The sequence below is a fragment of the Cygnus atratus genome, chromosome 1 (assembly GCF_013377495.2).
Source record: "Cygnus atratus isolate AKBS03 ecotype Queensland, Australia chromosome 1, CAtr_DNAZoo_HiC_assembly, whole genome shotgun sequence".
Taxonomy (NCBI): Eukaryota; Metazoa; Chordata; class Aves; order Anseriformes; family Anatidae; genus Cygnus; species Cygnus atratus.
Genome location: NC_066362.1, coordinates 118,436,266 through 118,449,109, shown reverse-complemented (window position 1 = coordinate 118,449,109; position 12,844 = coordinate 118,436,266). Strand labels below are relative to the sequence as shown.

The following is a 12,844-nucleotide window of genomic DNA, read 5'->3' as shown; positions in this document are numbered from 1 at the left end:
CTTACAATACAGTTTTTAACATGCATTCCTGCCTTCCTCAGTGAACAGAACAGGCCAGGGTCATTGAAAAAGCAGTTATACAATTTCTTTGTTGTTCAGTGATTCAGGCCTTGTCATCTGTACGTTCTCTTAACCCTGCTGTGAAGGCAGGAGAGACCATAAGGAAACAAGCAGTCTGATCACAGTCTTACTACGGTGTCCAGGTAATCTCACAAACAACTATTTGCATTTACTTTACAAAAGCTGTTATGTGGTGCTGGTTTTGTGATGCACAATGCAGAGCATGGAACATGTGAGTATTAATTTCAAGTGCTCTTAACTTGCACAGGAGCCGAACTTCAGAGCCCCCTGCACACAGCATGGTTTATTAAGGTTATGGTCATTTAAGGGAAGGCTGGACGTGGTGCTTGGGGACATGGTTCAGTGGGTGACATTGGTGGTAGAGGAGTGGTTGGACCAGATCATCCTGGAGGTCTCATCCAGCCCTAACGGCTCTGTGGCTGCCCCCGGCACTGACGGTTCCCTGTGACCACCGACGCCAGCCCGACAGCACGGCTCGCCCTCAGAGCCCCCATCTCTGCCCCAGCTCGCACGGCCCCTCATGGAGCCTGTGACTGGTTGGTTTGGCTGTCAATCAGAGCTCCTTCCCTCCCCTCCGCCCAACGCCGTCACGGCAGCGCTGGGCGGCGGTGGGAGGGGCGAGGCCCGGACCTCTCGCGCTTCGATTGGACAAAGCGGTTGTCAATTCAGTCCCGCTAGGCTCCGCCTCCTCATGAATTTACCGGTAGGGGGAAATGGTGCAGAGCTCCCCCCGCGATCTGATTGGCCCAGCAGGAACGCCACTCAAACTACGGCTCCTCCCCTAGCGCGGCGGCGCCTCACCTGACGGGCCCGTCCCGTGAGTGGGCGGGGCTGTCTCCTCCGGCCCGCCCCGCCGCCGGGAACGCCGCCCTCTCATTGGCCGCGGCGGCTGCCTGTCAGCGCCCCGCAGCGGGGCCGGGCGTCTTCCCGGTTGGGCCTGGCAGTGCGGCGGCCGGCGGCGGGGGTGCCATGGGGCGGCGCGGTGCTGTGCCCGCGGCGGTGCTGCTGGCCGCGGCCTGGCTGGCCGGTGAGGGGACGGGGGGAGGGAGGGAGGGAGGGAGGGAGGGAGGGAGCTGGGCGTTAACGGCCGTTAGTGGCCGTTAACGGCCGGTCGCGCGCCTCAACGGCAAGGCCGCAACGGTTGGGAAGGGGCGCGCGGGGTGGGGTGTGGGACGGGGGGTTGTCTCCTCAGCCCCGGCGGGTGGCTGGGGGGTGGTGGGGCGAGCGGCAGCTCAGCGGGGTGTCGTGTGGGGTCACAGGCTGGCCGGGAAGGAGGGGGCCGTAAGGACCACCTGGTTCCACCCCCCTGCCATGGGCAGGGACCCTCCCACCAGACCAGGTTGCCCAAAGCCTCATCCAGCCTGGCCTTGAGCACCTCCAGCGATGGGGCACCCACAGCTTCTCTGGGCAGCCTGTGCCAGGGCCTCACCGCCCTCTGAGTAAATAAAATAATTTCTTCTAAATATCTAATCTAAACCTACACTCTTTGAGTTTAAACTCCTTGTCCTGTCACTATCTGATTGAGCGAGACTGTAATTGTAAATTCCTTCTTAAGCAAATTGGCATGGAAACGTTTATGTGCTTCAAGATAAGGGACTGTGGTTTGCTCTACCATTACACTTGATAGCAGGCCATCCAGAGAACAAATATCAATTTAAAACAAAAGCATTTTTGACCCTGCTCCATATGCATCTGTTGATTTGGCCTGCTGCCTTCCTTTTGCCACCCTTCCCTGACCTGCTTCACAGTACTTTGTTCCTTTAGTATGTTTATTGTAACATAGCTCAAGTTTACTGTCAACATTTGTATGCGTGATCATGACCCAGGTTTAAAGCAACATCTTCAAGGGCAAATTGGTTAAACTAATTTTGAGAAAACTTAAGACTGCCCATCGCATCAGTTACTACCGGTGCTTGCTTTTTTTGTGTGTGTGTGTGGAGGGCCTTTAGATGTACAGTTGCCTTGGAGAGGTACTTTCTATAGCTGCTCAGGCTGGTAACTAATTTTCAGTGATCATGAGAGTAGATGCTTATATTTTCTGTAAAAGATTACCACATACGTCTAATTTTGAAGTACATAATCAGACTGATTGTTTACTTGGAACTGAAGCTTAGGTGGCCTGCAAATATTTGTTGCTTTCTCCCTTGATTTTCTTAAGAATTGTATCAGATGATTTTTATGGTGGAAGCACATACAGATGCTCATTGGGGAAGGATATTTCTGAAACTTTGTGTTGTGTGTGTGACTGCTTATACACAAATTTTAACCAAATGTGTTTTAGAATTGATTTAGATAGATTGTTGGGTTTGTGTACACACAGTCTTGCAGTTCTGCCTAAGTGACTAGGAAGCTAGATTAAAATAACTCTCTCTCTCATTTCTATGTAGTCCTCTCTGACTTTATTACAGCATAAATGTCCTCATACTACACCTTACAAGTATGCTTAGTCAGCTTTGTTGTTGAAGGTGAGAGGGGAGAGGGATCCCGGGTAAGTGAAAACCCAGCATGAGGAGTACTGCGAATCGTGGCTCCACACAGTCAGCCGAGGCCGAGTGCTGCATCCAAGCAAGAAGTCTTGTGACCTCCCATGCTTGAGGCAGGACAGAGACACCGGAGCTGTTCTGCAGGAGCCAGACTGTTCCTGGCAGCGCTCTGTTTAAACCAGCGCTGATGAGCTCAACCGATCCTGTCGGCTCTGGGCTCAGTGGCTCCAGCTGTTTACTACACAAATAGAGGGGTTACGCCGTGCAGTCCTGGAAGAAAACAGAGCTGTGTTGGCGCATAGCTGCTGCTGAGCTGGGCTTTTGGATTCTGCCTGGCTCTGCTGAGGGTTGGCTTTGCCAGGCTTGAGTTGTCACACAGCTCGTGGCCTGCTTGTGAGTAGGTAGAAGCGCACTGTCCTGTTGCTTTAGTCATCGTCCAGTCTTGTCACTGTGGATTTGTCCATGCTTAGTTTTTGCTGTATAGATACCTTGCCTTGTGTTCCAGAGCACTAAAGCAAATGTTACTTGTTACATATTCTGCATAAAGTGGTAGGTATGAGAAAGACAAGAAGGAATGAAAGCTCTGGTATGCTTTGCTTCTGTGATGTGAGTGAAAGACTAAGAAATGTGACAGCTTGCTTGTTTGTCTGTTTTTAGGTGTATGCGGTGATGAATTTAGTATCTTACGAACACCTCAGTCAGTTGTTTTTCGAGATGGAAGTTGGCCAATTCCCGGCGATCGGATTCCAGATGTCGCTGCATTATCCATGGGCTTTTCTGTTGAAGAGGTATGTTTGATGGCTTGTTTTTGAAACAACTCTAAAACTACGGACTTGCTCGGTTACCATGCAAATCTTCCTGTCATGTGCTGGAATATATAAAATATCATCCTGTCTTGAGGCATGTATGACTTGTCAGAGCGTGGTTTCCGAGCCCAGAGCCGTACCAGTCATATGAGCAGAAGGAGGCTGTGCTAGCTGGCTAGTTTGAATCATCAGCTATAGAAGGAAGCAAGCCTGCAGAGTCTTTAGCAGTCATGTTCATCAGCTGTTCAGATGCCCAGCTACGTGCTGTTTCCCACCCCCTGTAGTCCTGTAGCGAGAACTTGTGGAGTCCTCTCCAAATTCTTGTGAGTTATCCATAGGGATCTTTTCTTGGGTATTCTGAAGATCATGAGAAACGTCTTGGCTAAGCGGGCATTTTGTCAGGTCAGCAAGTTTGTCTGCTAAGCCCAGTTAATTAGAACAAGTGAAAAGGCTGCTTAGGAAGTAATCGAAGCACTTGAAAACCTAATTTGTTTCCCAAATTAGTTTTTTGACAAACATAGCTTTAGTGATGTTTGAAGTGGGGCAGGCAAGTAAGAGTCCATGTTGCTTACTGATTTTATTTTTTTTTTGCTGGGCTGCGGAAGGGACGAGTGGCTATTGAAGTAGCATATGAAAGCTTTTAATGGCAAGGTGTCTAGCAGTGTCTGTGCGCAGCCAGATGCTGAAAGCTGCAAGCTGGGATATCCTCACAGTGCTGGCGGGGGAGTTCAGTTCCCATGTCTTCCATACAGCAACTGGGCAAGAGGTCTGATAACTGGTTTGAATGCAGGTCTGTTTAGCCTGTATTTTGGAGCTTGTTTAACATAGCATGGTGTCAATTCATTATGCTTGTAATCGTGAAACTAGTAAAATAAATGTCTACGCCTAGTGTTCACAATAAGTACGTTTGTATTATTAAGAAAAAAAAATACATCAGATGGTCCTGGGTGCATTGCCTGTAAAGATGCTCAACAAAATGGTGGGGTTTTAGCCCATTTTGAGCACCTGACTTTCAGCATAATGGTCATCCTGAGGAAGGACATGGTTATAAAGGAAAGAAGGTGTTTAGGTATTCGCTCTGTTCCTTTAACCAAAGCTTGGAATTCATTTACTGTGATAGATCCGTAGCATCATGTAGAAATTGTTCTCAATTATTACTATGTCAAATGCTAGAAGAAGGCAGAGAAGGAAGGAAGGAAGCTCTTTAGATTGCTGTATTTAGTTAAGCACTGAAACTGGAAGTTGTTACCAGCATCGTCATTAAGGCAGAGATCACAATGCAGGCAGCTTCTGACACTGCTGTTGAGAATACTGCGGGTCCAAAACACTCATTTTGCAGTTTGCATCAAGGTTGTAGTCTAGGAAACTAATCTGACAGTGTAGTAGGTTATACTGTAAAGATTTTAAATATGTACTGCATTAGACTGGAGATTGGCAAAAATAATCATTAGGTTGTCTACCCCTTGTTAAGGGAAGGTCATACTGAACCATGTTTTCGTCCTTGTTGATGTTATAGAAGGTTTCTTCTTTTGTTTAAAGTGACACAGTTCGTAATGTCAATGACATTTTACATCCAAAACCCAAATAATTTGGTTTCACAAATTTTTTTTTTTAAAAAGCAGTTACATCTTTTACACAAATGGAGAAATTTGTTTGAATTCATGACAAACAGATGAGTTCGTATTTTTGTGCCTGCGTAAACTAGCCATGTACCAGTCACTGTGCTCTTGCCAATATGTAAATTCCTTAGTTAGTAACTAAGGAATCCTTTAATGTTTCTATGGAAGTTTGTAGGTTTTTAGGTTGGTGGTGGTCTTTTAGTACTACTAACACCCCTCCTCCCATTTCTTTCTGGTACAGACATACCAAGAAGTTAGTGTTTTAGTGTGTCTAAATATGTTTCTGTGCTGTTTTGTGACAGGTTTTTTTTGTTTCGTTTTAAAATCAAAGCTTTACTTAATAAATACAGACTATACTTTTACTTTTCTATGGGGAATAACTCTTGAAGTATCCAATATGTATAATGTTCTCTCAATGCACACTTTGCTGTGAAAGTGCCGGTAGCTTTTAGAGTAGCAGTTTCTTCACGGTTAACTTCAGACAGCGTTACTCAAAATGGAAGCATTCTAGTCATACTTTTTTCCCCATGAAATTTCCAATGGGCTGTTCTGTACAGAGATATCAACAAGATAATAAATTGTTTTTGCTCTTATGGTCAGGGAGGTTCCTCTCTCTGTCCTCCTGTGAAATACAAGTGGTTGTTTTGTTTTGTCTTCTACTATTTTGTAACAGGACCTTTCCTGGCCTGGGCTTGCAGTGGGTGATCTGTTCCACAGACCACGAGCTACTGTGTTGGTAACGGTGAAGGGAGTAGACAAGCTGACGTTGCCTGTGAAAGGAATTTCTTACCCTATTGAGAATGTGAGTATCCGCATCTGGAGCGGTTGTTCCACTTCTGTGACTCTTTTGATCTACTTAGAAGTGCAAGGCTTTCTACTGTAGTTCTTGAAGTTCTCATAATTCTTACTTCGCTTGAAGTTCACCTGTCCCCCTGGAATGATGGATCAGGCTGTATTGATAAATAATCCAGTTTGACTCCTGTACAAGGTCAAAGGCCTTTGAAGTTAACGTAGACTCTCCTGTGCTGAGTTTGTTTGACAAAAGCACGTTTTCCTTGAAAGGCATCTAGTTGTAATATGTTTGCACCAAGAGGCAGAGGATCCACTGCTTTCTTTGTTAACTTACTGATTGACAATCAGAATTGTTAAATTTTGTTTTGTTTACAACTAAGTGTATGGTAGCATTTTATATGCTGTTGATTCTTTCATGTACTGTTTCTATCTCTAAGCAATTGTTGAGTTTTCCTCAAGTACTGGACTGAAATGTTATACTATGAGACACGATTTGATTATACTATAGCAAACAGAAAACAACAAATAATGTTATGTTTACCTGTCACCAACCATCTTTGCTGAAACTTTTTTCTCACACTTGTCACAGAATCATTTTGGTTGAAAGGGAGCTCTTGAAATCACCTAGTCCAATCCCCATGATCAAGCAGGGTCAGCCAAAGCAGGTTGTCCAGGACCATCACCAGTCGGGTTTTGAGTATCTCTACAGATGGAGACTCCACAACCTCTCTGGGCAACCTGTGCCACTCCCTGACCACCCTCTCAGTAAACAGGCACTTTCTTGTGTTCAGGTGTTATCTCCTGTATTTTAATTTATGCCCATTTTTTCTTGTCATAAAATTTTGTCCGCACACACCTTAACAGGAACACAGTAACTGTACAAAATATTGGTAACCATACAGTTTATGGTTGCTTCTTCAGCAGTACGTGGTTTGCTTTAATCAGTTCCACTGCAGTAGTGCGCAAGTTCTTCATGTTGAGCTGTTGTTCGTCCAGCACGAATCCCTAAATCCTTTTCAAATGAGTTGTTTTTCAATTAAGTTGTTTTTCAGGTCACTTCTAGTTAGTTAATTATGCTTCTGCCTGTCTCAGAAGACTATTTCGTACCAGTTTACCGTGCCTTTTGGCTTTGTGGGACTGCTGCCCTCTTGTTAATAAAATCATGAATAATAATATTTCAGTCAAACTATGAGGAATCATCAGTGATTGTTGAATAGTCTTTTGTTTAATCTTGCTAACCTGTTGTGCACCCCAAGATGAGATGATGATTTCCGTATGAAATTACTTCTACAGCTATCAGGAAGTCTTTTAATCTATTGCAAAATATCAATGATTAATTAGGACGTTACATGGCTTTAAATCGAGCACAGGTCAAACTCAGCTTAATGCAAATCTGCTTTCACATCAGCCTTCCAGCACAGCTCATTAGTTCAGGTAGTAACATACTGGTTTTGCTGAAATGGTATCTGGACCAAAACTGGTTGAAGATTGCCTGTACCAGACCATGTAGTACACCTGACTTGCAGAACCCGTACCTAATAGATAGTCTTCAGTCATATTCACACTTGTAACTTCTGAAGGTTCTAAGGTGTACTTAATGCCTATTTTCTTTATTTGCCATTAAAAGAAATTAAGATTCCCAGTCTTCAGTTTTTTCACTGCTGTGGCTTCAAATGAACTGCCTCAAATGTATGCTGGCAAAGCACTGGTTCTCCAGTATTCAAGAATAATTTCAAATGATCATTGCCGAGTTCGTGTTCAGGGCCGCTGGGTACTAATTATCCTAACCTACAGACTTACCAATATCTATTAGAAAAAAGATTTTTGTGCTCTTTAACTAATGAATGGAAATGTTGTTCTGCTTCTTTCTAGATAAAACCTAGAAATAAGTGTTTAGAAAAACTTAAGAGTTTTATTTGCTTACCTGTAATGGTTCTAATGCCATGCTAGGACTTCTTTAGCTCTCAATAATTTTTATGTGGTTCTTTTCTTTGGTATTTCAGCAATTGGTCTTTCTACTGATATATTTTCATTCCACAGCTTTCTGTGGTTCATAACTTTCAATTTACTGTAACACGGGTTCAGTCTTTTGTATTGCTTTTATATTTGTTGGTCTGGCTTCCTTGGTAAATGAGGCTATACTTTCAGCTTAAGTAAGCCTCTTAATTACACAATCATGGCCTCTTGGAGTTCTTAAAAATGTACTGTGTTCACCATATTTGCAAATAAATAGTCTGTTAACAGATGTGCAGTTGTTATTTTGTACCTTGGCTCTGATTGCCAGCACTTTGGAATTATTCATACTCTACTGAAAAAGACGCTGTCTTATTTTTCCAGACTTAAGTCGTTTTCTCCTTTTATATTGTCAGGTCCAGTTTTACCCAAAAATCTAACTAGACTTTGTGTTTCAGGCTGTTCCTTTCAGTCTGGACAGCGTTGCGAATGCTATTCATACTTTGTTCTCTGAGGAGACTCCTGTGGTCTTGCAGCTGGCCCCCAGCGAGGAAGTGAGTATTGCTTCAGTTCTGATTACAAATGCTCTAAATAGTAAGAACACTTTCCACTTGTCTGTTTGGGGCAGAAGCAGTTATATGAAAATATTTTGCATTGGAGCATGATTTGCAAGTGTGGTCGATTGTTAATGTGTGATCGGAGAAACTAAAAAACGAATCTCTTATTAAACAATGGCTATTCCTGCAGAGAGTGTACATGGTGGGCAAGGCAAACTCTGTATTTGAAGATCTTTCTGTCACGCTGCGCCAACTGCGAAACCGCTTATTCCAGGACAACTCCATTCTCAGCTCCCTTCCTCTCAACTCCCTCAGCAGAAACAATGAGGTAAAAAAATATAATCAATGAGTACTTGTAGATTCTTTTCTAATACGCTTTTCCGTTTTCTTCTTCCTTTGCCTAGGAGAATACCCTTTTCTTTTTCTAATTGAATTCTAAGAACTAAGGTTAAAGTTTTTCTGTAAGTAACTTTATTAAAAGGAATTGCCTTCCAGTATGTTTTGATGCTGTAACAGACATATCCCGTTAGAAAATACAGAGGCTTGCAACAAAATAAGGTTTCTCTGACTCTGGTTTCATCGAAGGAAATGCCCATCTTTTCCTTTTTGTCTCTTCCCCAGGTTGACTTGCTTTTTTTGTCAGAACTACAAGTCCTACATGATATTGCAAGCCTGGTAAGATTATTATTTTTTTTTTTGTAAACACTTCCTACACCTGAGGTCTCAAACTTGAAAGATACCAGATACCGTTTAAAGGTAGAGAAGCCATAGCCAGGGTACTTGGCAAACAGTGATGTGCACTCAAGGGTATCGTTTGGTGCATCAGTTTAAATAGTGTGTTCTTGAGGTGTTTGAATCAGCCTTGTTTTTATGGAAGGAAATGACAACCTTGGACCTCTGTAGCTTCTTTTTTCTTGTGTTTAAGAGAGCAGGGGGTGTTCTGAGCTACTGTTTCTCCATACCCGCAGGAAGTACTCAATGAGGGATTTGCAAGGCTTTCTTAGTTTTCTTACTTGAGAAGTGTAATGGTAGTTAAGAACATGTTCTTTGCCCTATCTACCATTTTACTTCAAAATATCATTGTTCCATTTACTTGAAAAAGATAGAGTGACTTCTGTAGCATGAATTGTGATGAATAGATGATACTCCTTAAGTAAAATACTTCTGTACGTGGGCAACAGTAAGGTGGAAGTTGCAATTTACTCACTTTTGCAAGGCCCAGCTTCAGTGGAGGGAATAGTAGTATCCAGATATTATAGTTATTTTTTTCTTCCAACTTTTATTTTTATGGCAAGTGTAGAGAAAGGATTCTGACAAGAATAAAAGTATGATGTTTCTTTTAGTAGAGCTCTAGATTACATGTATGTAATCTCATGTTATAAATAGATGCTACATGATGATCATCTGCTTTCTTCTGTAGCGTAAGGGGGAAAAAAAAAAACACTTGTGGACATCTTTGTGGTTAAGTAGGCCAAAAACTCCATTCTCTAATGAACGTGAAATATGACTGTGGAAAGTGAGGCTGGATTAGTCCCAGCAAACTGACTTTGTGAAAATGTGTTTTTAAAGTAACCTGTTCATGAATTAAATTCTTTCTGTCCTCAATCGTGTCCCAAAGCTGTCTCGACACAAGCACTTGGCCAAAGATCACTCTCCAGACCTGTATTCTCTGGAACTGGCTGGTTTGGAAGAAGTTGGAAAACGATATGGGGAAGACTCTCAGCAGTTCAAGGATGCTTCTCAAATTCTTGTAGACTCCTTGCAAAAGGTACGCTTTCTATCTAAGGAACAAAACTCATAACAATACTAAGGAAATATTTTTTGTGTTAACAACATGGGATTTAGCTTTTTGATTGTGTCCTGCTGTGAACTGTTACTTCATTAGTGATGGCCTTACTGATGTTTGGTTTTTTTGATTGATTTTTAAAACACATTTGTTCAGTTATAAAATTGAATATTACAATTTGTCACTGTATAGAATCGTGTCAACATTTTTCACAGTACGTTAGGTGTTCTGGATGAAGGAGTAGGAATATATTAAAACCTTATATAAGACATGAGCTGATATGTCTTTCTCCTAAACAAACATCTTGCATTAAAAAACCCCCAGCATGTCTCGCCAAGACTGGCCCAGTGAAATGTGGAAATCTTTTTTTATCCTGGGATACAGTGATTAGTTTCCCCTTGCCATGAAGTTGTATAAATCTTAATTTCCAACCATTCAGGTAAGTAATGCTTTAGCTGGTTGTACATAATCATTAGATAATATTTATTAAGACCTGACACCAGTAAGTTTTGAGTTTCAAAAGCATGATGGAAAAGTGTAAAAGCATGAATTCATTAAGGCAAGTAACTGTTTACTCTGAGATGTTGTAAACCAGCTGGAAGCTGGCCCTTTCTTGTTGGAACTCAAAAATAGTGGGTTTTATTTTACAACTTTCTACAATCCTCTTAATCCTGAAGCTGACATGTTATGGTTTAGTACATCTTGCTTACAAGGCCCTCCTTAATTCCTGGCTACGGTTTAGGTTTTAAATTAAGTCACTTTTGCTCTTCCAGTTTGCAGATGAGATGTATAATCTGTATAGTGGGAATGCAGTAGTAGAAGTGGTGGCTGTAAAGACGTTTAATTCTCCCCTCACAAGGAAGACTCGCTCCATTCTCCAGTCTTCACAGGTAGTATACGTACATTTTTCTGTATCTCACCTATTGACAGCACAAATGCATTCAAACTGCATCACTTCTTTACCTGAGCATAACTTTTTAAGGACTAGGGTACTGACTTTGATGTAGGCATGGGTGTGAAGAGGTCAGCTTACCTTTAATGATTTTGAATAAATCATACAGTAATTTAGTTTAAAGACGACCTCTGGACATGGTCTAATCCAGCCCACTGCTCAAAGCAGCATTAATTTAGGAGTTTGATCAGGCTCTGTAGGTCCTCGTCCAGCCAAGTTCTCAAAATGTCCAGAGAGGCTGTGGAACTTGCAGCCTTGGACAACCTGTTCCAAAATGTTACCACTTTCGCTGTGAAAACTTCCCTCGTTCCTTGTTAGAATTTGTACTCCAGCACTGTTTTCCCCAGTACAGTAGTGCATGCAAGCCCTGCTTCATGGGGGTTGAGTAGAGAGAAATGATTGCCTTCTTTGACCTGCTGCAGTTTACGTGACCTGCCCAGGATGCAGTTTACCTTCATCGTCGCAGGGGCAGAATGCTGGCTTTGTTCACCCTGTCCAGTGGGCCCTCTTTGCAGAGCTGTTCCCCAGCTGGTCAGTGCCCAGCCTGTGCTGTCAGGCGGGGTTATTCTGTGCCAGGTGCAGGGCTTTGCGTTTGTCTTCTTTGAATTTCACGAGGCTCTTGTCAGCGCCTTCCTTTGGATTCCATTAATGTCAGTCACATAATCACTTTTGCATTTTGTGCCCTAGCATCAGAGTTGTCTAGACAAAAATGCATCTCTCTTATTTAGATGGCTCGGATTTTTGATGTAGTCAGAATGTGTTTTGTACGCAAAATAACTTGTTAAAGTAATACACTTATTTTTTTTCATTACAGAGTGAATCGGATAATCCATATAACCTTGCCTATCCATACAACTACAACTACTCTGTAATCTTCAACATTATTCTGTGGATGATGATAGGTCTTGCTTTAGCTGTGATAGTCATCTCCTACAACCTCTGGAACATGGATCCTGGGTATGACAGCATTATTTACAGGATGACAAATCAGAAGATAAGAATGGATTGAACTAAAGTGTTCCAGCGCAGGGAAATGATGAAGAGTAAGGTCTCCTTTACGTTGTGTGAAAACAAATATTCTCACATGGTTAACTGTGGAATTTTTAAAGGTGTATTTATTTCCAAGTATGTTTTTTTTTCTCCTCTTAATCCTATTTTAAAAGTTAGTAGTAGCACTAGATTGGGTTTAGAAATTGAAATCTGCTTGTTTAACAAAGAAAACACTTCCCCCAAGCTGATTGTTATGAAAGTAACATCATTCCATAACATGAGTTTCAGAAATGCCCTGTACTGCCTGTGACTGTGTGCAAAACAGACTGAAATCATGACACAGGAAGATTATAAATTATAGTTAAATTGTTGTGTTGTATATTATGAACCAGTTGTAAATGTTTGATGTAAATATTTATAATGGCTATATGTAACTTTGGAGAGGATAGTTGTTACTCTTTAGTAAAATATTAAATGCTACAAGATCAGGATTCTAGTGGCAGAAACGGCGTTTTGATCTCATGATGATGGCTCAGATAGCCAGAAGGGTGCTTTACCCAGAACTGTAGTGATTTGGAGATAAATAAACACTAGTGTGGCTGGTCTATACAGTGGAGAGTCTAGAAATATTGAAGTAGCACCAGTCTGAGCATAGTCTAACATCCTGTAGTTAAAGGTTCCTATTATGATGCTTCATGTTTCTTCCATTTGTGTTGATGTTATTAAAAAAAAAATGAACAGATTTCTTTTTGATGATAAGAGTGGACCAACACTTGATTATAGTCCTGCTTCAATCGTTCAATAAAACAAAGAACAGTTCCTGAA

General features: G+C 42.0%; 1 protein-coding gene across 1 annotated transcript; it reads left to right on the top strand.

The window, feature by feature from the left end:
- Nucleotides 1-945: 945 nt before the first annotated feature.
- On the top strand, nt 946-12,844 carry ATP6AP2 (ATPase H+ transporting accessory protein 2). The gene is made up of 9 exons (XM_035542363.1): nt 946-1,108; nt 3,222-3,352; nt 5,663-5,791; nt 8,193-8,288; nt 8,482-8,619; nt 8,913-8,966; nt 9,910-10,059; nt 10,851-10,967; nt 11,844-12,844. Exons 1-9 carry the CDS (start codon nt 1,051-1,053, stop codon nt 12,036-12,038), a joined length of 1,068 nt encoding a protein of 355 aa, XP_035398256.1. The 5' UTR covers nt 946-1,050; the 3' UTR covers nt 12,039-12,844.

Bases quoted from the DNA above. Each gene is read 5' to 3' on its own strand.
- ATP6AP2 (XM_035542363.1), top strand. From the start codon at position 1,051: ATGGGGCGGCGCGGTGCTGTGCCCGCGGCGGTGCTGCTGGCCGCGGCC. The intron at 1,109-3,221 runs GTGAGGGGACGG...GTCTGTTTTTAG, and splicing joins GGCCGCGGCCTGGCTGGCCG to GTGTATGCGGTGATGAATTT. The intron at 8,620-8,912 runs GTAAAAAAATAT...TCTCTTCCCCAG, and splicing joins CCCTCAGCAGAAACAATGAG to GTTGACTTGCTTTTTTTGTC.